Source organism: Myotis yumanensis, unplaced genomic scaffold, assembly GCF_028538775.1.
Source record: "Myotis yumanensis isolate MYYU_CA2020_CCGP unplaced genomic scaffold, mMyoYum1.0.hap1 SCAF_14, whole genome shotgun sequence".
NCBI lineage: Eukaryota > Metazoa > Chordata > Mammalia > Chiroptera > Vespertilionidae > Myotis > Myotis yumanensis.
In genome coordinates, this window is record NW_027223765.1 from 24,349,453 (window position 1) to 24,373,969 (window position 24,517).

Sequence of the window (24,517 nt, forward strand, 5' to 3'; positions counted from 1 at the left end):
GATCTGTGGCCTCTTGAGTCCCTCTGCAGTTTACACAGCTGTCTGGTTGCCAGGGTCCATCAAATCCAATATCAAATAATAACAGCAGTGAGTAATAATCGCAGCCACATTTGCTCAGCTCTTGCTGTGTGCCAGGCACTGCCCCTAGAGATGTATGCACATACTCCTACGTTGTCACAACCCTCTGAAGTCAATGCAGTGTTATCTCCATTTTAAAATTAGGAAACTGAGGCCCAGAGAGTTTGAGGGACTTCTCCAACTTTGTACAGCTATTACAGGGCTAAAGAAGATTTGAACCCAGGTCTGTCTGATTGAAAGGGCTGAGAATACGGTGCTCTACCAGCCTCCTGCCAATCTGATTCTCAAACATGTCATCTGTTCCCTGTATCTCATTGAACAGCTGGTCTTAACCTGTCATGGATGAAGTTTAGGGGCTCTTTGAACCCCTAATGTGATATGAGATTTTGATGTATATGACCATTTTTCCCAAGAGAGGTTCCTTCCCTTTTGGATCCACAGATTCTTATGGGATCAGTGCTTCCTTGCACTTCCACCCCCAAACTAAAAAACTTCTCCATCTACTGTTCTACTATTTTTCAATATGCTCAAATTATCCATGAAATACATGTTTCTGGAACTGTGTGAAGCCCTCATGTCATCCAAGAGGTTCTAAAAGTCTATTTTCATACAAATACTCATATTTCTACTGTAAAAAAATAATGAAGAGAATCAATCTGCTCATAATGCACCCAAGAATTTTTTAGAAATAGAAGACCCGGGAAAGTCACAATAGATCCTGACAGGAAGGACTATAAAAAGTCAAAGTTTTTTCCTCTAAGAATAATTATTCCCAACATACTAGATAGTGTACTTATTTGTTATGTTATGGTGTATGTCCCCCCACAAACATGTAAGGTGGAGATTTTATCTCATCTGTTCATTTCTGTATCCCCAGCACTGAGAACATTATAGGCATTCAATAAATATTTGCTGAATGTATAAATGAGTGGATGAATGACGAACACAGGTTATACTTCTATGAATAGACTTCCTTGATTTACCAAGGTAGCATTTAGTCTTTACATGGGGAACCAATAAGTTCAAATACAAAAATAACACCCAAAGTATCCAATTTCATAACAAGTAGAGAGTAGGAATGTAGTAAATACTTTCAAACCATAAGGCTGGAATGATTATAAATATTTCCAAATGTCCACTTTGCACTTTACAGAAAAATAGAAGGTGTGACTTTCCAAACCCTTTAATTTCCCAGTGGAGATGGAGAAAAAAATATACGCATCTTTGTGGATTGAGGGATACCTTCATCACTACCTGGGAATGATAGCTTTATCTCCTTGTAATAAAAGTCTCTGCCTTGCACAATGCCTCACAAGTAGTAATTGTCTCAAGGAATGATTGAATTAATTAATGCTACATATTTTCCACTTTACTGAGTATGAATGCAAAAAATGTAACCAAGAAACACAAAATCAGGAGGTGTACAAACAAGAATTTTGCATAGACTCAGTGCCTTCTGTTTACTGCCTTTTAAAGCTGACTTTCAATTGGAATTTGTGATCGGGAAATCCCCTGGACATCTGAAAGATGTGCCTTCTTGTAGATAGTGTGATCAGGGTAGACATAGTTGGGATCACTCCTTAACGAGGCCAAGGAAAACCTGTGAGTGTAAAATTTCTGCAGGACCCAGTGTCAGAAGCTGATGTGCAGTACATAATCAGTTGGTGCATAGTCAGAAGCATGTAAAAATTCAGTGCAGAATTGCAGGCTTGGAAATAAGAGTGAGATTTTACTACCTGACCCAATGCATGAATCTGGTGGTTGTCTTGTGCCAGTTTTCTCACTAGAAAATAGGGATGCTATTACCTGTTCTATATTCTTCTTTGAATTATATTTAGGATAAAGGGGAGTGTGTGTCTGTACATGTGTGTGTGTGTGTGTGTGTGTGTGTGTGTGTGTGTTTAAAAATGCATTGAATAGAGCAAAAGGTTATAAAAAAAGTAATGGTAATTGGTTGGGTGTTTTTCAAATGAATCTTTAAAGTGGGTGTATAATGGCTTTCTAATAACTAAAAAAAGTGAGCAAATAAGCATATTCTTTTTTTTTCAATGCAGTTTGACAACACTGGAACATTCCAGGTGATTCCAGCTCCTTCAAATGGGGACCATGAACCATTAGAAAGACTTCAGCGTTGTACCCTTTGCTATGGTAAGACCAGTGAGAAGAATTTATTGTGCTGAAACACTTACATGCCCTCTGGATGAGTTATTAAATATGAATGACTTTATCAGAGATTTCTATTTGTCTTGCAAGTTTCGTTTTAAGTTTTCCAGTTTTCCAACACCATATGTCAGGGGTTCAATCTCTGTAATATTTGCAGTTTCCATAGAATGTGAAAATTGGTTTAGGAGATTATTCCAATTGATATGGCTTTTCTTGGGGACAGTTTGATAGTTTGTATCAAAAGCCTCTAAAATATTGAAAATACTTTCTGAGTTTGAAATGACTCATACATTTCAAGTATATATGCTACCCACATCTGCTTTTAGCAAGACCTTCCCATTTGACTGCTAGTTGCTACAGAAATATTGGGACATTGAAAATACCTCATTAAACAAAATAAACTGATGAACAAAATAGATCCAGAGACATTGAAGCATACAACAGACTGATTTAGTTCAGAGAGAAAGTGGGGGAGGATGTGGGTAAGAGATTAACCAAAGAATTTATATGTGCATATGCATAGCTCATGGTCACAGACAATAGTGAAATGAAAGCCTGAGGGGAGGGGTGACAGGGTGAAGGGGGTCAATAGGGGGAAAAGGGAGACATCTGTAGTACTTTCAACAATAAAGATAAATTAAAAATAAATAAATAAGAATAAAGATAATATTTTTTAAAAGAAGAAAGAAAAGTCCTCATTAACTTAAATGATGTGAGATTGAAGAAGTGTTGGTCAAATTATTAATTCTTGGTAATCAGTTACCGAGTCACTTGAAGATCTCAAACAACAGTCTTGTGCCAACATTGAACACTGATGAGTCTCTCTATGTATTTTTCAGATAAATGTTTTCCAAATGCTTGCACCAAAGAGGTTATTTTGCCTGAAAATTCTCACATGGATGTAGCCTTCCTCTTAGACAATTCTCAGAATATAGCAAGTGGTGAGTTTAAGGTTGTGAAAGACTTGGTGAGCTCAATGCTTGACAACTTTAACATTGCTTCAGACCCTTTAATCTCAGGCTCTGGTGACAGGATTGCCCTGTTGAGCTATTCTCCTTGGGATAGTTCTAGGAGAAAGAAGGGTGCAGTAAAAACAGAGTTTGCATTTACAACTTATAACAGCCAAGTCCTAATGAAGAACCACATCCAGGATTCCCTCCAGCAGCTAAATGGAGAAGCTACCATCGGCCATGCCCTGCTGTGGACCATGGAGAATCTCTTCCCAGGAGCACCCAACCTGAGAAAACATAAGGTCATCTTTGTGGTCTCAGCTGGAGAAAATCATGAGAGAAAAGAATTGTTAAAGAAGATGGCTCTGAGAGCCCAGTGTCAAGGCTATGCCATATTTGTGATTTCCCTGGGCTCTCCACATGAGGACAACATGGAAGAGTTAGCCAGCTACCCGCTTGATCACCATCTGATACAGCTTGGGAGAATTCACAAACCAGATCTGGATTATATTGTGAAGTTTTTAAAGCCATTTGTGTACTCCGTCCGACGTAAGTCATTCTTTTGTTTTTCCTGTTTGTTTTAACAAATTACTTGGTTAATAGTGTTGATAACATAACATGTTTTTGTATCTACAACTAACCCAAATATATGAATTAGCCTTTTGGTGAGTTGGAGAGAGGGATAGGACACATGATTATACCCTGTGTATATCTTGGTCATAATGTGGTGAGACCTCCCTTTTTCATGATACAATGTCTTTTAGCCCAAATCTCAGCACTTTAGAAAGCACAGGGTTACTGGAGGTCTCTTGAGCTACGCCCCCACAACCTAAAGGGATTTTAGCCACTCTTAGATGGTCTCCAGGATGAGCATTTACATAAAAGTTTTCTCTGCTACCCCCGGTTTATTTCCAACCTTGGCCCACCCTGGAGACCTGTATGAGGGTGTAAAGACAGCACAGTCCTGTGCTGCTCCCCAAGTGTGTGAGCATACAACACATGGCTGTTGAAATGCAGGTTCTGATTCAGTATGTCCAGGGCGGAGGCTGAGATTCTGCATCTCTAACAGCGTCCCCACTTATGACAATACTCTGGTCCAAGAATGACACTTTGAGAGCAAGGTTCTAGGCCAATGCACTCCAGTGTCACCCCTGGATGGGTGCGAGTTCACAAACTGAGCTGTGGAGGGAGAAATACAGAAACTGAGAGGAAGCATCTAGGAAATGTTAAAGCGATTTGACAATGACACGGCATGCAAGCGCATGAACAGTGGACGCTGTCTTATTGTACAAGGTAACCAGAAGTATCAGTCTCCAAAGGATTAGAAATAAAAATGCCTTGTCCTTCACCACAAGTGGTTTGAGAAACACGTTTTCTACAGCAGTGCTTCTCAACTGAGGATAATTTTGCCCTCAGAGCACATTTGTAAATGTCTGTAGACATGTTTGGTTGTCACAACTGAGGGAGAGGATACTGCTGGTATCTGGTGGGTTGGGGCCAGGGATCTGCTAAACATCCTACAATGCACAGGGCCCCTCCCAAGCCCCGGCAGCAAAGAATGATCCAGCCCCAAAGGGCAACAGCACTGAGCTTGAGAAATTGCTCTAGAGCAGCGTTTTTCAACCTGTGGGTGCAACCCCTTTGGCGGTTGAACGACCCTTTCACAGGGGTCTCCTAAGACCATCGGAAAACACATATATAAGTACATATTGTTTTTGTGATTAATCACTATGCTTTAATTATGTTCAATTTGTAACAATGAAAATACATCCTGCATATCAGATATTTACATGACGATTCATAACAGTAGCAAAATTACAGTTATGAAGTAGCAACAAAAGTAATTTTATGGTTGGGGGTCACCACAACATGAGGAACTATATTAAAGGGTCACAGCATTAGGAAGGTTGAGAACCACTGCTCTAGAGGATCTCAGAGAATTAGAGCAGAACCTGTTCTCTCTGGGAATCTGACAGGTTTAGAGTTAGGTTCTGCTGAAACTAATGCCACCATCCTAGAATTCCACAGTTGCCCTGGTGTTCGAGAAACGTCCAGCACCACCGCAGTGACAGGATCTGGAGAGTTCACTCCTCCTTGCAGAGGGCGCCACCTTTCTCCTTTGGCTCACGTTCGATTGAAGAAGCAGATAACTGCCCACTTGGGAATATCATGTTATTTCTCTAACTCTGAATGCCTTCATCAGAGTATGATACATCATTCTATTACGTAAAACTATAGAAAAATGCTTCCAATTAAATGCTGATACTAACTTTCCTTTTGGAGTGTTTTATTAAATAATAATTAGAAGAGTTCTTTTAGGCTACCGTGGAGCACTCGTGCCATGACTGGTGAAGGCATCCCTAAAACTTCATATTCACAATTTGACCCTAGTGAGTGATTTCTTCACTCAGAGTTCCTAATAACCACCTTTCCCCATTGAATATTGTTCTTCATGCCATCAAGATTGATGATGATGCAGCACTTTTAAAAGACTATAAATAACTCAGAGCTGGTCTTGCTGGGCTCGTGCGTGGCCTTACAATTATGTAGAGCTTGCTTTCATTTGACTCCCACCAGAGCAATGTAGCTAGACATCCAGTTCACTGCCTTCCCATAACCACTTGGTTTGTAAGGGTTAAAAGACTCCTCTCCTAATACTTCTGGGAACTTTTTAAAACCACTGACACCAGTTCTACAGGTTTCGATGCTGGCATGTTTGCTGTTCCCATATGCACAGACAATAACTGCCTTGCAATTCCGCCTCACTCACAGCAACTGTCAAGTGCAATTGATTAGAAGACATAGTCTCATTTCAGAGAAATAGAAAGAAAAAAAAAGCTCATCTTAGAACCAGAGAAATATGATTGGTATAAAACCAAAAACATTATCTGAGATATTTTCATGGAGTCTTGGACCATTCAATGGTCAAAGGCCTCTTTTCACTAAAAACTATGTGTTTTCCTGAATGAGGGGTGGGGGATGATATACTCCTCAATATTTCATAGCTTGTAGAACAACAATGGGGAGGGCATCAAGGGATTTATTTAGGTCACTAAGCTAAAACCCTTTCTGGGGTTTCTTTCTTCCTAGAAATCCGTGTTAATTGGTGCAGAAGCACAGAAATATTACATCCTGCAATGAAATATTACATTTTCTGTATTTGATTTGTTAGCAAAGTAAAGAAGCTTTATAGCGTCAGAATAAAATTCCTCTTAGATTATGTGAGCCTGAGCGTATGGAAGTCATGGGTCTCTGCATCTCAATGAACCCTTCAATGAGCAATTTGAGGACGTCTGTTTTCCCTGACCCTGATCATTCTTTGACTGACCAACACTCTAACATCAAGTTTTGAATGCTATTTCTGGTTGCTACTATATTCTGTTTTCACCCCAGCCAAATTTTGCTGAAATGTATTAGTGACATTTATTGTCTCAAGAAGATTCCTGCTGGGATTCTCTTTACCTAGCACACGCAATTTCTTGTTTAAAAATATAACTATAACTCTGCTCTCTCAATAGGAGGATTCAATCAGTACCCGCCGCCAGGGCTTGAGAATGCCTGTAGACTCATCAATTCACAAGCAGAAGATAATCAAGACAGCGATCTCTTGTGAGTCAGAAAGCTCTTATATTTACAAGTGACTGTTAATGGACTGACGGGGTGTAACTGGCTGATGGCAGGTTATTAGGGTGAGGAAGCTAATAAGGTCCCTGAAGTAAAGGCTCTTCATGCATCTCATTTTCTGTAGCAGAAGTTCCACATCAAGCCTGCTTCCTGGATTGATGTTCCTATAACATCCTCATGAGCTTTATTACAAGTTTGCCTTTAAATGCATGGTTTCCTCAGCAATGCCCACATTGAAATTTAGCCCAGAATAGAAACCACAATTGAGCCTCAATCCACCTCAACCTCATTGCCCATCTGTCCCACCGTGAGCGATGGGTTCTGGCCACACAGGTCTCTCACCTGCCTTGTGTGAGCTGTTGATCCATCCCCCTGGGCCTCTGGTCATGCTGCCTAGGACCCCATTCCTGCCAGTGAGACCCTACCCACCTTTCATGGCCCTAACTGAAACTGTCTCCACTTGGAGTCCATCTTTACTTTCAGTCAAAATCCATAATTCCTCCTTGTTTGTACCTTTTTATACATCTGCTGAGACACTTAGTACAGTTTATCCCAATGTCTCACTCACTGAAGTCTGGGCCAGCATGCTTCACGGGTTCATCCTCAACACAAAGCAGAAAAGACCTCATGATATAGCTGCACATGTAAATAATTTTACTTAAAATTGTATCCTAAATAGAAATATAAATAATTAGTCTGAATGAAACTTGAACTTCAGACAGAACGAATGTGGCCCATTGGGTTGCTCTCTGCTCCTCTCTATACTTCCCTGTGCTTGGATCCCTGAACACAGCCTTGCAAAAGCTCAAATTTCAGGCCATCATTACTCCGTTCCTCTCAGAGGCAGTTAAGCAAAGAGCTTCTCAGAACAGATAAGGTCTCTTACAGAAGCAAAATGGCAATATGTAGGTTCCTCCGAATTCATGCAAGTTCATGTTCCTCTAAAGTTAGATTTCATTTAGTTGTTAGTTTAGCAGGGAGTGTCCAACACCCAACACCTTCTGAAAGGCAACATAACATTGATGTCATATAAAGCAGTGTTTCCTAGCATTAATTAAGACATAAAGTCATTTAAAGGAAAATCAAGTCTTACAGAACTGACAAATAAAATATTATAATGTTGTTTAAACATGTACAAACAAACATAAATCTAGCTGCAAACACCATATGCTTATAGTTCTTATGCAACTATCAGACCAAAACAAATTTTTTTGCATCAAACCCAAGTAAACTCAACAAGACACAAGTTTAAAACACTAATTTAACTGATGAGTCTACTTTGCCAAAATAGAATTCCTGAAAATTAAAAACATATGATACATATTGGCAAAATATGATGCATGCTGCCACAATGATCATTCCTAACTGTGTGTTATGGTATTATTTGGCTTTTACTTGGTATGAATGTATTATTCATGTATTATGTCTGACTTTTTTTCTTTTCTTCATTAACTTTCAATGGTTAAAGTAATACTGGTGGGTGCCAAACCCCAGTATGAAAAAAAATGTAAACATGGACATTGTGATTACATAATTTATTTACATGAACAAAATAAGAGTAAACTTATATTGAATATGTTTTCTATCATCATCTAAATAAAAAATATTCTCAAATTATCCTAGAGAACTCTTAATCACCTAAGAATAAAAATGTAGAGACTATTTTAAGAAACATAATGTCAATGAGATATGTTTTATATAGTCTTATTCTTCTCAGAGCAGTTCTTGGTAAATTAAATGACTATTTTTTATATTTTCTATGGTGATTAATATGAATATGAAACACATTATTTGGTTGTTACAAATAACCTGTTATTGACCTTCTTGTCATTTATCTAAAACTCTGTGGTTTATTCCAAAGTAATATTTCATAGGCTATAAGCAGATTGGGGGAAAGAAAGGATAAATGGGAATTTAAAAATTTACCAGTTTATACTTTTTAAAAAAATTCTTTATTAGTTAAAGTATTACAAATGTGTTCTCATCCCCCACATTAAATCCCCATCCTCCCTTCCCCGCCCCCGCCCCACTCATGCTCTCATCCCCCTGTTGTCCATGTCCATTGGTTTGGCTTATATGCATGCATACAAGTCCTTTTGGTTGATCTCTTCCCCTAGCCCCCTCCCTCCCCTACTTTCCCTCTGAGGATTAACCGATTGAGTCCCAAGCAGCGCGATCGAGCTGCTGAGATTTTATGTCAAGAAAACATACAATTCGTTTGAGTCCCAGGGGGTATTGAAAAAACACTGTCGAAGAATCCCAAACAGCGCAACCACGCTTTCTCTAAATGAGTACGAAAAGACCCAAACAGCGTGATAGCGCTTGTTTTATTTTATGTCAAGAAATACCAAGCAGCGCGATTGCGCTGCTTGGGACTCAAACGGTTAATAGTCTGATCGCTGTTTCTCTGTCTTTGGATCTGTCCCTGTTCATCAGTCTATGTTGTTCTTTATATTCCACAAATGAGTGAAATCATGAGGTATTTATCTTTCTCTGACTGGCTTATTTCACTTAGCATAATGCTCTCCAGTTCCATCCATGCTGTTGCAAAAGGCAAAAGTTCCTTCTTTTTTACCGCAGCATGGTATTCCATTGTGTAGATGTACCACAGTTTTTTAATCCACTCATCTGTTGATGGGCACTTAGGCTGTTTCCAAATCTTAATTATGGTGAATTGTGCTGCTATGAACATAGGAGTGCATATGTCCTTTCTGATTGGTGTTTCTGACTTCTTCATGGACTATATGATTGAAAAGAATTTAGATTTTTACCACTCTTTTTTCCCCAAGATATAATTAAATAGCTATATTAAATTGTTGTGATATTTTATTTGCATTCCCCAAAGTTTTCTAGATTTACCTAAGACTTTCCATTTTATCTTCCAGATTTACTGCTGTGCCACATGATAGTCCTTCCGAAGAGAATAGCTTCATCAACCAGGAATTAAATGCTGGGGGAGACACATCTTTTGTATTGGATGACCATTTGGTTCACATTCTAAACCAAATGTTTATGCCACCAAAATTAATGACTAAGTATGAAGATCAGGATCCTGAAGAAATTGCAAGTCTCACTTCTGGTACGGAAATGAAAAGTTACAATGGAAATTTATAGATAACTGGTCCTTGTCTTTTAGCAATAATAGAGAATCAAATACATTAAGGCAGGTATCTAAAGCAACATTTTTCCAAGTTCAAAGTGGTAGCTACAACTACTCCTTTTATTGAAAGTAAAGATTTAAATGGTGACAGGCACTGCTAAGGAAGTTGCTACTATAAACTATAAGTAATGTCCCTGATATTCTTTTTTTTTATAATGTTTTTATTGATTTCAGAGAGAGGAAGGGAGAAGGAGAGAGATAGAAACATCAATGAGAGATCAGCTGCCTCCAACATGCCCCCTACTGGGGATCAAGCCTGCAACCCGGGCATGTGCCCTGACCTGGAATCAAACCCTCAACTTCCCAGTGCAGGAGACAACGCTCAATCAACTGAGCCACACCAGCTGGGCTTGTCCCTGACATTCTTTTCAAATTTAGGGTCTTTCTGGATTCCACAACTTAGGTTAGTGCGATGTAGAAGGAGGTAATATAGAGAACAACAAAGCAAAGGGATAAAAATGACTTTAAAAGTTGGCCTGGCTAGTGCCCCAGAATTAGTGATTGCATTACTTTGCATGAGTTATTTTTGAGAGACCTAGAAATGATAAAGCATAAACCCTCCCACTGCCTCCTCTATACATTTGAATGGCAAAGCAGCAATACCTTTTGTCAGGATTTAATAATTTAAAATAAATCAGATATATAGGATATTAGTATTTCCGCGAAAAAGGACGACATTCTAAATAGACTGTTCAGCCATCCCATCTTTGCAACTAGAATCTCCCAAAATGCTCCTTTGACCAGAATGCATTATGTCATAAGTATCATGTGTGCTGTTATAATATTTAAATTTTAAAAAGGGGCCAATTGCATGCCAATTATTTATGAGGATAAATAATATTTATTTCTTAGTAGCTTCCTCAGATACATTTTCTTTTATTCAGATTCGACACCCATGTCCCTACCTTGTCCCACTATTTCTGAAGTATTTACATTTGAACTTTATCTTTTAAAAAGTTCAACATTCTGTAAAGGAATACATTTACATAAAAGAAGCTAGAATTAAGAATGAAAAAGCCAATCAATCGTTAGTTGAAAAATAAGATTTAAAAAAGAGGTGATGCAGCCCGGCTGGCATGGCTCAGTGGTTGAGTGTCGACCTATGAACCAGGAGGTCATGGTTTGATTCTCTGTCAGGGCACATGCCAAGAGTTGTGGGCTTGATCTCCAATTTGGGGCGTGCAGGAGGCAGCTGATCAATGATTCTCTCTCATCATTGATGTTTCTCTCTCTCTCCCCCTCACCCTTCCTCTTTGAAATAAATGAAAAAAATATTTATTTTTAAAGAGGTAATGCATTAAAACTGAATGTATGTAGTACATGGCTTTAAGGTACTTGAGTGTGTGTAGTTTCAGTTAAAAAATTTTTAATGTCATATAGAGATAGTTTAAAGAAGAGAATAAAATATGTGTTCTTTTTAAGGGATGTAGTTAATTTGGAGTGTTTATTTTAATGATAAGGGAGTAACAACAGCCTTCAAGGCACAGGAATTTATTATGGTTTAATTTAAAAAGAGGCAAACGAGACAAGTGGTTTGGGCTGTGTTAAGATAACAAACTGTCACTTGTGAGAGTCTTGTTAGAGGTAAGCATTCTGAAGTCCAATAATCCAGAAATGTGAATCTGTTTAGGGAACACATATCTGACTGGCTGTTTAAGAAAGGAAAAGAAATTCATCTTTGCAGCCATCCTTAATGAGCATTGTTCAGTGATAATAGGAAGACTTTTCATTTGGCTTTTCAGATGTCTGGGAATCAAGATACTCATAGTTTAGCATAAGAACCAATTTGGCTGAAGAAATAATTTTGCATGGTTTTAGTAAGAGAAAATATAAATGGTCAGTTACCCCGTCCCCACCCAGTTTCCCCCGGGGTTGAAGTGAGCTAGGAGTTCCGTGAGTATTATGTCAGGTTCTGATAGGCTGGGAACAGTGAGTCTCAGATCTAAGGATAATATACAGTTTTTTTATCCTTTAAAATAAATCTTAGTTTCAGATCATAAGTGTTGTCTAGGGACTTTGTTCTATTCCTTTAAAAAAAATCACCTTTACCCAGTTGCTAAAATCTACTGAGTACTTCCTGTGTAATGTGCCATCTTCATGGAGAGTACATTATGGTTCAGATATTTGATTCGTTAAGAGTTGAGCATTGTTACATTCCAGATGTATTGCACAAATAAAAGGTTGATAATTTTCATAAGCACCTCCAGAGGTTGTGCTTGTTACTCATTTATAATCTGGTCCTTTTTTTTTACTAGGTGTACCGGTTAATAATGCGGATTTTTTCCAATAAGATGGAGTTACACATATGTTGATATATATGCAATTTGATATGTATGCTATTTTGTTGTATTGACAACAAGCTTCAAAACTTCATCTGTCAAATTTTCTGAAGATGTTAACATCATAGATTTTTTACGCTTAAAAATGTCAAATTTTGTGCCCAAAAAAAGAGCATTTGCGGGAAGTTTTAATTTATTACTTTATTTTGAAGAAAAGTGCTGCTGAAAGTTATTGTATACTTCGGGAAGCTTATGGTGAACATGCTCCATTTTGACATACTTGTGAATGCTGGTTTAAGCGCTTTAAAAGTGATTATTTCGATGTGAAAGACAAAGAATGTCTAGGTCAATTTGAAACACGCTTTGATTGTAAAATGACCAGAATGGACCAGAAGACACGGCAAAGTAATTTTGCTTCATGATGATGCACCATCACACACTTCAAACCCAGTTAAAGACACGTTAAAAGATCTTGCCTGGGAAGTATTAACCCACCCGCTGTATTCACCAGACCTTGCTCCTTCAGATGACCACTTGTTCCAATCGATGGCACACACACTTTCTGAGCAGCACTTCAAAACGTATGAAGAAGTGGAAAATTGGTTCTCTGAATTGTTTGCCTCAAAACAAGAAAAGTTCTATTGGGACAGTGTCCACAAATTACCTGAAAGATGGGGAAATGTGTAGCTAGCAATGGACAATACTTTGAATAAAGCACTTTTGATGTTTCTCTTGAAATTATCATGTTTTCTTTGATTACAAAATCCGCATTATTAACCGATACACCTAGTAAATTAAATCTTTATTGTTGGAAGTATTACATATGTCCCCTTTTTCATCCACCATTGACCCCTTCTAGCCTGTCCCCACCCCAGCCCCAGGCTTTGTCCACCCTAGTGTCTGTGTCCATGGGTTATACATATATGCATACAAGTTCTTTGATTGATCTTTTCCCACCCACCCACCTCCACCTTCCCTCTGAGATTCGACAATCTGTTCCATGCTTTTATGTCTCCAGAATTATTTTACTCATCAGTTTATTTTGTTCATTAGATTCCACATATGAGTGAGATCATGTAATACTTGTCTTTCTCTGACTGGCTTATTTTGCTTAGCACAATACTCTCCAGGTCCCTCCATGCTGTCCCAAAGGGTAAGAGAACCTTCTTTTTTACTGCTGCATAGTATTCCATGGTGTAAATCTGATTCTTACGGCTAATGGCTGATCTTTCTGCCCTTGAGCTAAGAGTTTTGAGGGAACATCAGGAATCACAACCATTTAAGAAATGTATAGAGTTCCTAGAGTCTTGTGGTCTGGCGATGAGTTGTACATCACCCTCTTTAATAAGAAACTCAACCACTATCTTTCTGCCTATGCCTCTCTTGGTCTCTGTCTCTTATCTGCTTTGATTCACAAGTTCATCGTAGTGCCATCACCTTTTCTGAGCAGCTCAAGGACAATCTGTATCAAAATTACCTGGAATGGAAGTCCTTTGTCAGCACAGATATTTAAGCTTCCTCAGAAATACTGCTTCATATGTAGAGGTGTGAGTGGCAAGGGGAAAGCTACAAGCTTTAAATCCACCATAGGTGAGTTTTGTATTTTTTCAGGTTTGAAATCCACTATCCCAAGGATTCACAGAGTGCGGGCCCTGAACCACCAACATCAGCGTCACCTGGGAACTCACTAGAAATGCAGATTCTCAGTACTCATCCCAGACCTACTGACTCAGAAACTCGGGCAGGAGGCCCAGCAATCTGAGTTTTAACAAGCAGCACATGTGATTCTGATACAGGCTACTTTGGTGTGCCACATTTGTTCTGTTCTCAATGGAGCTGAAAGCAATTGGGTACCTATTATCACAGAACAGAAGGGAGGATTTGTTTCCAAAGGGTTCCAGGTGCACTGGTTTATAATATGATTTTACTTATACAAGGCCACTGAACATCTCTCCATCCATCCATCCATCCATCCATTCATCCAAACATCTGTCTAATAAAACACTTTTTAAGATCAAAAGATATAGAGATTAGCTGGAGATACTACTGTGCATTTTAACCATGATATCTGCAATATAAAAATTCCTTGGAAAATTCTGCCCCTCCTACTTACTTACCAATGGCATACACTTAGCTCTTTGGAATTATGTAATGAAAATTGGATTGTTTAATTCTAATTAAATTGCAATTGTTGAGCCAGTGGCAAGCCTAGCACTTTTATCAAAGATGCTATGTTAACAGTATTTAAAATACGTTCAGTCTATTTTCAGGATTAAAGAAGGACAGGATAATTTGTAATGGATGTTAAATACTAATACAAACTCAGCCTTGGGCTTACTCATGGCTTTAAGCAGTCCCAGGCCTTAGGGTAACTTCAACTGATGTTCATTTTAATGAATTTCATTGAGAAATTAGAACCAACACTTTCTTCTTCCAGTGAGGCTGGAATTGAGCTCAAGGGAATTTGCAGGGCTCTGTTTTACATTTTTTCTAACTTTAATCTGATTCTGATCTACAAATTAGCTCTTTTTAAAAAGCCGGTATGTCTTTTGACTTTGAACCAATCATAGGGTATTAGAGTAGGAAAGGTATTTAGTGATCATCTCTTGCATATTCCCTGGGGGGCAGGGGTGCACCTAGGAGACACATTGCCATGTCTGGAGAAGGTTTCTGTTGTCACAATTGGAAGGCACTGCTGGCATCTAGTAGTTAGAGGCCACAGATGCCTCTAAGCATTTTACAAAGCACAGGACAGCCCCTTGAGACAAAGAATTATCCAAAGAACCTGTCAATAGTGAGAGAAACCCCATTTTTTTAGAAGAAACTTCACATCCCACAGTGTTGGAAGTAGAAGATTCAATGGAGGGGCTGGTGGTTCCTACACCTTTTATTTTTTTTATTTTTTAAATATATTTTATTGATTTTTTACAGAGAGGAAGGGAGAGGGATAGAGAGTTAGAAACATCCATGAGAGAGAAACATCCATCAGCTGCCTCCTGCACACCCCCTACTGGGGATGTGCCTACAACCAAGGTACATGCCCTTGACCAGAATCAAACCTGGGACTCTTCAGTCCACAGGCCAACGCTCTAGCCACTGAGCCAAACTGGTCAGGGCTGCTACACCTTTTAGACACTTCTTCATTACCCTCAGGATTCTGCTAATTTAAAAAACATTATAAAAGTACTGTTATACTATATAAAATTTTAATACAGGGAGTCTCAAACAATTTAACAAGCTGAGCTGTTTGTAGTGTGGATATATGCTTTGTTTTTTTTTCACAGGCATATAGGTTTACATAGTTTTAGTCAGATGCATATCCTACTTTTCACATAATCCTGTCATATGCTAGTCTTTCTGTGTCCTTATGTTACTTTTAATAAATGAGTGAATTTAACTCTTTACCTCTTGTTGAACTCCTTGCTTGCTTCTAATTCTGCTGGCACGTAGTGAACTTGAATGTAGATCTTTACTTCTGCTAAATTGAAATCTGCACTGAAATGAAATGCAACGAATTCTCTTCTAAGTCACCCATGGAACATCAGCTGAATGCCCTGCTTTCATAGCCTCAGTAAATATTTGTAAACTAGGAGGTCGGCAATAGAATCATGGACATGTCCAAATTTTAATGACATGTTTCATGAACTCTTAGGAAAGCTCAACCATCTTGAGGCTCTTTTGGGGAATAAACTGAGTTTCCTCTTCATTTTAAACTATGGACTGAAGTTGTTGCATTTACTTTTGCTTGGGAATTTATTATATTATGGTTTTGTGTGTGTGTATGTGTGTGTGTGTGTGTTTTGTGGGTCTTAGGATTTTTGCTCTATGGTTCCACTTCAGGAACACTTCTCTGCTTGCTAATTTAAAAATAAGATGTTGATAGGAATATAACTTAAAGTTTTTCATGAAAGTAACATTTTGTCATCTGTCTTATATTTACCTACCTTACTTTAAACAGCAGGTGATTAGCTCTAGAAGAAGGGTGCCTAGAAATCACTACCTTTGCCCCATTTGACCTTGAGCCTCTGACATTATTGAGCCCTTAATATAGTGAGAATTCATAACTCCAATTTATTTGTAACAATTGGAGTCACATGGCCATTCCAGAATTGTTACATATTATATGATACAATTCTATTTTAATAGCAAATAAAGTTTTCATTCAGCAAGTGGCTATTAAAATCACAGGAATTATGAAAATTAGATTTATCTGGGCTTCTGCAGCTGCCTGAATTCCTGTGGCAAGATAAATGCCAGATTTTTTTTTTTTATTGCCAGACTCCATACTTGGGGAAACCATGAAAGCCTTGGAATGTCCTAAAAAACTGTCACAAAGATACAGTTCAATTTAGACTCTAAAAATGCATTATTGCACTTCTCTCGCCCCCAAACACTGCTGTGCCGTCATTTCTTTCCCTTCAACCTCCAATACTCCTGGCATGCTGCTCAGATAATATTGGCTTCATATTTGACATAAAATTCTGAAAACATTATGAGTATAGATTATGAGTTTTATGATTAAATCAAAACTCATAGCTACATTTTATTATCTTATTGTTTGGATTAGATTTTTTTTGTTTGTTGTTGCTGCTGCTCAGTAATGTGCCATATCTATCTATCTATCTATCTATCTATCTATCTATCATCTATTTAATTACTTATGACCCTCTTTACCCATTTACCTAGGGAATTAAGCCTGTAACATTCCCCCCACCTCTGGCAACTAGAGAACACATTGTTCTCTGTATCTATGAGCTTGTTGTTTCATTCTGTTTAATTTTAGATTCCATGTAGAAGGAAGATCATACAGTATTTATTCTCTGTCTGACTTATTTCACTTAGCATAATGCCCGCAAGATCCATCCATGTTGCTGCACATGGCAACATTGCATTCTTTTTTGTTGTTGTTAATCTTCACCCAAGGATATTTTTCCATTGATTTTTAGAGAGAGTGGAAGGGAGGGGGGAGAGAGAGAGAGAGAGAGAGAGAGAGAGAGAGAGAGAGAGAGAGAGAGAGAGACATCGATGTGAGAGAGACGGATCAATTGGTTGCCTCTTACTCGTGCCCCAACCTGAGCTGAGAATTAAACCTGTAACTGAGATATGTGTCCAGGACCCTTCAGTCTGTGGGCCAACACTCTAACCATTGAGAAAAACTGGCCAAAGAGGTGGTACCATTTTTTAAAATTTTATTTCGTTTTAAAAAATCTGCTTACAAACTCATTCAGAGGCCAGAGCACGGAATAACGCCATAAAAACCAAAGTGCCAGACCCAGGTGTTGGGTATAATAGTAAATAACTCCGGGCAGGCGTCACTTTTTCTTGGTACACCGGTACCTTCTGCAAACTGTTGTTTCAGAGTGCGAAATAGATGGTGAGGGTAAGTCTTGCAGACTTAAGTCCACCTGGAAAAGTCTAGGCTAGGAAAGACATTTATTTGAAATCTTTGGGGGAAAGGATGAAATCTATTTTAAGAGTTACTCCTGCTTGTTCAGACGATGGGGAAAGAGGACCTCATACAATGAAAAGAAGAGAATCTTACATGTGTCTCTATTTCTCTTTGGCATAAAACCAATGACATGAAGTCAGGTACACAGCCTGTGACTGCCTACCCTGCTGCCCCACCTGAGAGCTTGACCCGTGACCTCACCTGACAGGAGGGAGGACAGGCCTGGGATGGGATGTTAAGTGGAGAGGTGTGTCAACCTCTCTGCAGTTAAGCATGAGTAAACACAACAGAACGAGTTTTCTTGTTTCTGAAAGCATGTGTACACTTGTATGCATGTGTGTAAGTTGTGTTCCACTAATCCCAGTCGACTTTATATATTTTTAATGAAAATTCTGATTTGCAAAATATAGTATCACGGGTAGGATTTTCAGATGATGCTTTCCTATTTGTTTCTCTATAGAGTATGTATCTGGAGTACTTATAGGATATGCTAGGCACTGTGCAAGCTTTAATTCTCTTAAAAACATTATAAGGTTGTAGTCTAGTACTTTTTTTTTAGCAGGGGAACAGAGCTAACAAATGGCAGACAAGACTCAAACTCCAAAGATTCTTCTAATAACCACTGCTCTGCAATGTCTAGAGAAGAAAAAAATTACAAATTTTATTTAATTCATAAAAATTGCCTACTTCTGGAAGAAAACTTTCTCTAGTGGTTTTAACCAGAAGTAACAGCAACTGACTGAGATACTCGTTCTTCAAACCAGGGCCTTTGATCAGATGGTTAATGTTTCCCTTAATGTGTCTGTTCTCCTCATATCTGATGACCATTTCTCCAGTTCTTCTGAAGGTGTTACACAGAGTGGGGCTCAATTTCTGCCCCTGCCACTTACAGGCTGTAATTTCTTGGCCAAGTCACTTACCCTCTCCAAGCCTCAGCTTGTTCATCTGTAAAATGGGAAGAATGATAATCCCTTCTTGATAGAGCTGCATGGAAGATTAAATGAGAGGAGACATGCATAGAGCTGAGCATAAGATCTGAATTGAACCGAATGCTCAATTAAATACTCAGAAAGTGTAAAAGTGAAAAAGAAAGCATTGTCAACCTCATGAGAAGTCTTATAAAAAAGGTTAACTTGAAAAATATCTACTACAGTTCATATGGACAGAAACATACAACACAGCCTCAGCTGTATATATACTTACCTATGGAGACCACATGGCTACTTTTGACCCGTGGACAAATTCCAAGGCAGACAGCTGGATACCTCATGCATATCTTGAGATTTCCCACCAATGCCAGGAAAGGCAGCATAGCAAATTAACAGTACACTTAATCCCAATCAAAATGGCTTATGTCCTATAGAGTCGCCCTTCTCCCTAAATTCCCTTTCCACCCCCACTTCTCCCTAAAGTTTCTGCAATGCACCTGGCATTGTGGCTTAAATCTTGGCCACACTTAGACTAATCTCTGGGGTCACTTCCCTGGAAATTCAGCTGGATTCCTCATTCCTTCCAAGCCTTGTCAATAATAAAGTGAGCCAGCCCTTTCTCCTCTGCCATTCTGAGGAAATTATTCAGGCCTGAAGACGGGAATTTGGCTTGGTGACATTTCCAGCAAATACACAGAATTGTTATGAGCTATGGGTATATTTTATTCTTACTTCTGCCAGGTTTCCTTGAAGGAACGTATTTTTGAAGGTCCAGTCTCCCTAAATGAGATGAATTTAGACTCAAAGTAAAATAATCACACCTTACATTTGACTAAATTTTAGAGTTGTCAAGAAATAATCATCTACATTTAGCTTCTTCGATTCTCATGCTAATCCTATAAATAATTTTATAGGTGAAATACACCTCATTAGAGAATAGTTCTGCTGGGTACTTTGGAAAAGGATTGAGATTTTCCTCACATATAAAGAGAGTGTTGGGGCGGGCAGGGGAGCACATAGTAACATTTCTGGTATGTGCATGTGTGAAAAAGTTTTTCACTCACCTGGTAAGTCAGCCCTTCCAATTCTACCAGAACATTTATGAAATGCTTTTTCTTGTGTTTTTACGAAGTGTGTTGATCGGCCTTTTTAAAAAGGCTGAAACGCTGTAGTTGGAAAACAGAGATCCTTTTGCAGAGCAGTTAGTGAATAGTCAACGCCAGAATCATATACAACAAAATGACAGAAAGGTCCGTTTAACTAATCTTCATAGTTCCCAGTACACTGTAGCCAAGAACTCTAGAAATGTTTTTTGTGATAACATTTTAGGGCTAAAATATATTATCTAAAATTCACAGCAAATAGGAACATAAAATATATGCTTTTTCTGCACTCCCAGTTTTATGTTTAGTAATTTAACCATAAGGGACCTACATCTTGATCAAAAATTCAGAGTTAGAAACTAGGTTCCTGATGGGGACTGAGAGGCCCATAAATTTCAATCATACTTGTGAAATGCAAAATCCTGTTCAATTACTACACATGTATTGATAAAAGAAAAATCTGGTACATAAATGACCAGTTCTTAGCCCTTTATGAGAAGGAAGAGAACATAGAAACATCTCAAACGAGATGGTCAGTTATCATCTGTTAGAAATGCCCAAGATGGAGTAATAGGAACTAGATTTACCTCCCAACTGAAAGAAATTACCGAAAAAAAAAACCACACACACATGAAAGAGCAGTTTTCAAGATACTGGACATCAGGAAATGAAAGACAGGGATCCCTGAGAGATGGGAAACAAATGAGGTGAGCCCTCTGTTGCTCTAGGTCCCTGGTCAGCAAACTGCGGCTCGCGAGCCACATGTGGCTCTTTGGCTCCTTGAGTGTGGCTCTTCCACAATACCACATGCAGGCGCGCACGTATAGTGCTATTGAAACTTCGTGGTCCATGGGCAGAAGTTGGTTTTTGGCCTAGGCAAGTCTATTTTGAAGAAGTACTGTTGATATTTGGCTCTGTTGACTAATGCGTTTGCCGACCACTGCTCTAGGTTATTGCCATGAGAGAGTTCCCAGGCCCTGGTGCAGGAAGGCAGCATTCAGGTGGTGCCCGATGTAGATCTTGAGTTAAGGAGACAGAACTGAAAGTCCAGGGAGACCAAGGTGGTAAGAATCCACAGGACAAAATATCAGAGAGGTGAGAACTGCAAGAGAGAGAGAGAGAGAACTCCAGAGCTCTGCAGAGGGTCCCCCTCAATTATTCAGCAGAGTACTGATAGCACATACATGTGAGGAGTTGACCTGAGGCTGGGGGATTAGGGAATAGTGCCAGTTGCTTACACAGGGCCAGAAATCATTCCTTTCCACACCAGTGAAACTGGAAAATTTATGATTCATAGATACAGAGAAAACTTAGGAAGTCTTGCTTCAATACGGAGAATAATTAATCTTTCAATTAAGCACCACCCCAGACTCGCCTAACAAATCATAACAGAAAAACCCAAAGGACCAAATTGTTTCCAAGTAACTTGACTCCCTCTCAAAACAAAGCACATGAATATTTATAGGAATACAAAAGTATTCCACATCCAAAAGCTATAATTTCACAATGTTTGGCATAAAAAGAAGCAGGAAGACATTACCCATGTTCAAGAGCATAATAATTCAAAACCAAACCAGAATGGACACAAATGTTAGAATTAGCAGACAAAGATATTAAAACAGTTACTATAACTACATTCTGATGTTAAAAAGTTAAGTAGAGACATGGAAGATAAAAAAAGAGTAGAATTTTTTTAGAGATGAAAACTGCAATGTCAAAGAGGAAACAATATGCTCCTGGGATTAATGGCAAATTAGATTTGATAAAAGAAAAAATTAGTGAACTTGAAGATGTAGCAATGGAAATTCTCTAAAATAAAACTCAAGGAGAACAAAGATTTTTTTTTTTTTAATGAAAAGAGCATCGCCCTGGCTGGTATGGCTCAGTTGGTTGGAGCATCATTCAGTTCACTAAAAGGTGGCAGGTTCAATTCCTGGTCAGGGCACATACCCAGGTTGTGGGTTCGATCCCCTGTAAGGTCTTATACAGGAAGACACTAAATATACCTGCATATTTCATATCTTACATATGAAAAAACCTGGAGGATCTATTAATCCTTTGATAAAGATCTGGGATAGGGTAGCAAATACATTTTTTTTCATGTGACAATACCTTTTGAATGGTAATGGCTCTGCATGCGCTGTGTGAAGACATAATTGGAACATGAACCTTGTAACAAGTTCTGTACTTGATTAGTGGTGTCTGCCATGGGTGTGGGAGTGAAGCATGGCAACACCCCATCCCGTGCATTGATCTTCCTTGGCTAGGAGTTCTGAATTTATCCTTAGACTAAAAAGAGTGACCTCAGTTATTCTGTTGCAGGACATGAGAACCATGGCAGAAAAGAAGAACCCAGTTTTAATGGCAAACCTGGAGATGCCTCTCTTGAAGAATATTACATGGATGTTGCTTTCCTCATCGATGCTTCCCACAGAGTCGAAAATGATGAGTTTGAGGAAGTGAAAGCCTTCATAACCTCAGTGCTTGATTACTTTCACATTGCCCCAGACCCACTGACTTCCCCCTTAGGGGACAGAGTGGCAGTCCTGAGCTACTCTCCGCCAGGCTATATGCCCAACACTGAAGAATGCCCTGTCTACCTGGAATTTGATCTGGTTACTTACAGTAGTATATACCAAATGAAACGGCATCTCCAAGACTCTCTTCAACAGCTCAATGGAAATGTTTTTATTGGCCATGCCCTGCAGTGGACAATTGACAATGTCTTTGAGGGAACCCCCTACCCGAGGAAAAACAAAGTTATCTTTGTTATATCTGCTGGAGAAACCAACCCCTTAGATAAGGAAGTCTTAAGAAATGTATCTCTGAGAGCCAAGTGTCAGGGCTACACCATATTTGTGTTTTCATTTGGTCCAATATACAATGACAAGGAATTAGAAGAATTAGCCAGCCACCCACTGGATCATCATTTAGTCCAGCTTGGCCGAACCCACAAACCAGATTTGCACTATATCATCAAGTTTTTCAAGCCATTTGTCTATTCAATCAGACGTAAGTTATCGAACCTTTTCTTCTATTGCTTCTTTTTTGTACATTTTATTTATTTTTAATTGAATTCATTGGGTTGACATTGGTTAATAAAATTATATAGGTTTTAGGTGTATAATCTATAATACATCATCTGTATATTGTATTGTGTGGTCACTACCTAAGTCGAGTCTTTTTCCTTTACCATTTTACCCTCTTTCCTAAGTCTTTCCCAACCCCCCTTTTTCTCTGGTAATTACCATATTGTTGTCTGTCTATGAGATTGTCTTCTTTGTTTGTTTGTTTAATCTCCTTTACTTTTTCACCCAGCCCCCGAACCCCCGGCCCTCTGACAGCTATTAATCTGTTCTCTGTATCTATGAGTCTGTTTCTATTCTGTTTGTTAGTTTATTTTTTTTCCATTCGTTTCCACACATAAGTGAAATCAAATAGTATTTGTCTTTCTCTGACTGGCTTATTTCACTTGCATAATACTCTCCAGGTCTATCCATGCTGTTGCAAAAGGTAAGATTTCATTCTTTTTTAAGGCTGAGTAGTATCCCACTGTGTAAATGTGCCACAGCTTTTTTATCCACTCATTTACTGAGGGGCACTTGGGCTGCTTCCTTTTATTGCTTTTGTAATACATCTGATACCTCTGTGTACAATCCACCAGGGGAATTAGTAACCCGATCCTCACTTGAGTGGTAGAGTCTAAGACATGCGTAGGAGGCAGTGAGAAAACCACGAAGAAAAATCTCAGGACTTACTGATATTGAACTTTACTGTTATACTGTCATATGAGGGTTTGTCAGAAAACCCCCATATGGGTAAAAAGTGTCTTTGAACCCTGACCTGTGAATCTTTACTATGTACTAAGTTCTTTTATGAATTGTATCCTTAGCACAGACCTCAAAGAAAAGCTCCTTGGTTCCCAGGAGCATGGTTCTCAGTATCCCCATTTTACAACTGAGAAAATTAAGGTTCAGAGACATTAAATAAATTTCTCAAAAGCTCACAGTTAGTAGTTGGCAAATTCTAGACTGAACTCCATGCAGTCTGACTCCAGGAGTGTCCATGAAACTCTACTTCAATTCCTAAATCCTTAACAAGAGACACTGCTGTAATAAATAACATCCCACCACCACCACCTTCTCCTGCCCAAAGGCTTCTGTTTATCTCCTCATTATAAATTCCCTTTGGTTCTGACTTGAATTTGTATGAATCCTGGGCAGAGAACTCTTCCAGAGCCTCTGCCCCAGAGAGCTGGCTCGGGCATAGCCAGGCAGGAGAGTTAAGGGTTAAAGCTTCACAATGAGGCTTTGAGAGTGGCTGCCCCAGCCTCATGTGTTGTCATTTTAGACATGGGGATAGCAGCACACCTAAGAGCTTGTAGCAGCAAGCAAGTCCTGGCCTGTGCTGGGGATTAGGAGTGGGTCAGAGGTCACGTCAAATGGCTGTCCGCAGCTTCTGCAAGGTGACGAGGGAATCTCAGGGTTGCAGATTTTCTGGCACTCACAAAGCCCCACAAATCTTGGAACTCAAGATTTATATTTAGTAGCAGACTTATCACTTGCAAAATATGGTGCCTTCTTCCAACCCCAAGATAAATAGGCCAGGCAATTTCAGTCGTGAATGGTGTCTTCTAGAAAGATCCTCCTTTTCTAGGGAGAGAAACAGATGATAGAAGAGATTAAGAGTTGTCCTTGAAGTATATCACGAGCCTGTGACATACAGAGCATGAGAATTTTTGACTCAATCACGGCTGTATCTTACTGACTTTGCCAGCGGCAT

General features: G+C 38.9%; 1 protein-coding gene across 1 annotated transcript in view; it reads left to right on the forward strand.

Moving 5' to 3' along the window:
• COL6A5 (collagen type VI alpha 5 chain) overlaps positions 1–24,517 on the forward strand; it is a 105,316-nt gene that overhangs the window by 74,526 nt on the left and 6,273 nt on the right. Inside the window, exons 34-38 of the mRNA XM_070433378.1 lie at positions 2,133–2,226; positions 3,081–3,740; positions 6,710–6,800; positions 9,701–9,894; positions 22,058–22,747. Of these exons, the coding sequence (XP_070289479.1) occupies positions 2,133–2,226; positions 3,081–3,740; positions 6,710–6,800; positions 9,701–9,894; positions 22,058–22,747 (1,729 nt within the window). The remainder of the gene's footprint in view (positions 1–2,132; positions 2,227–3,080; positions 3,741–6,709; positions 6,801–9,700; positions 9,895–22,057; positions 22,748–24,517) is intronic.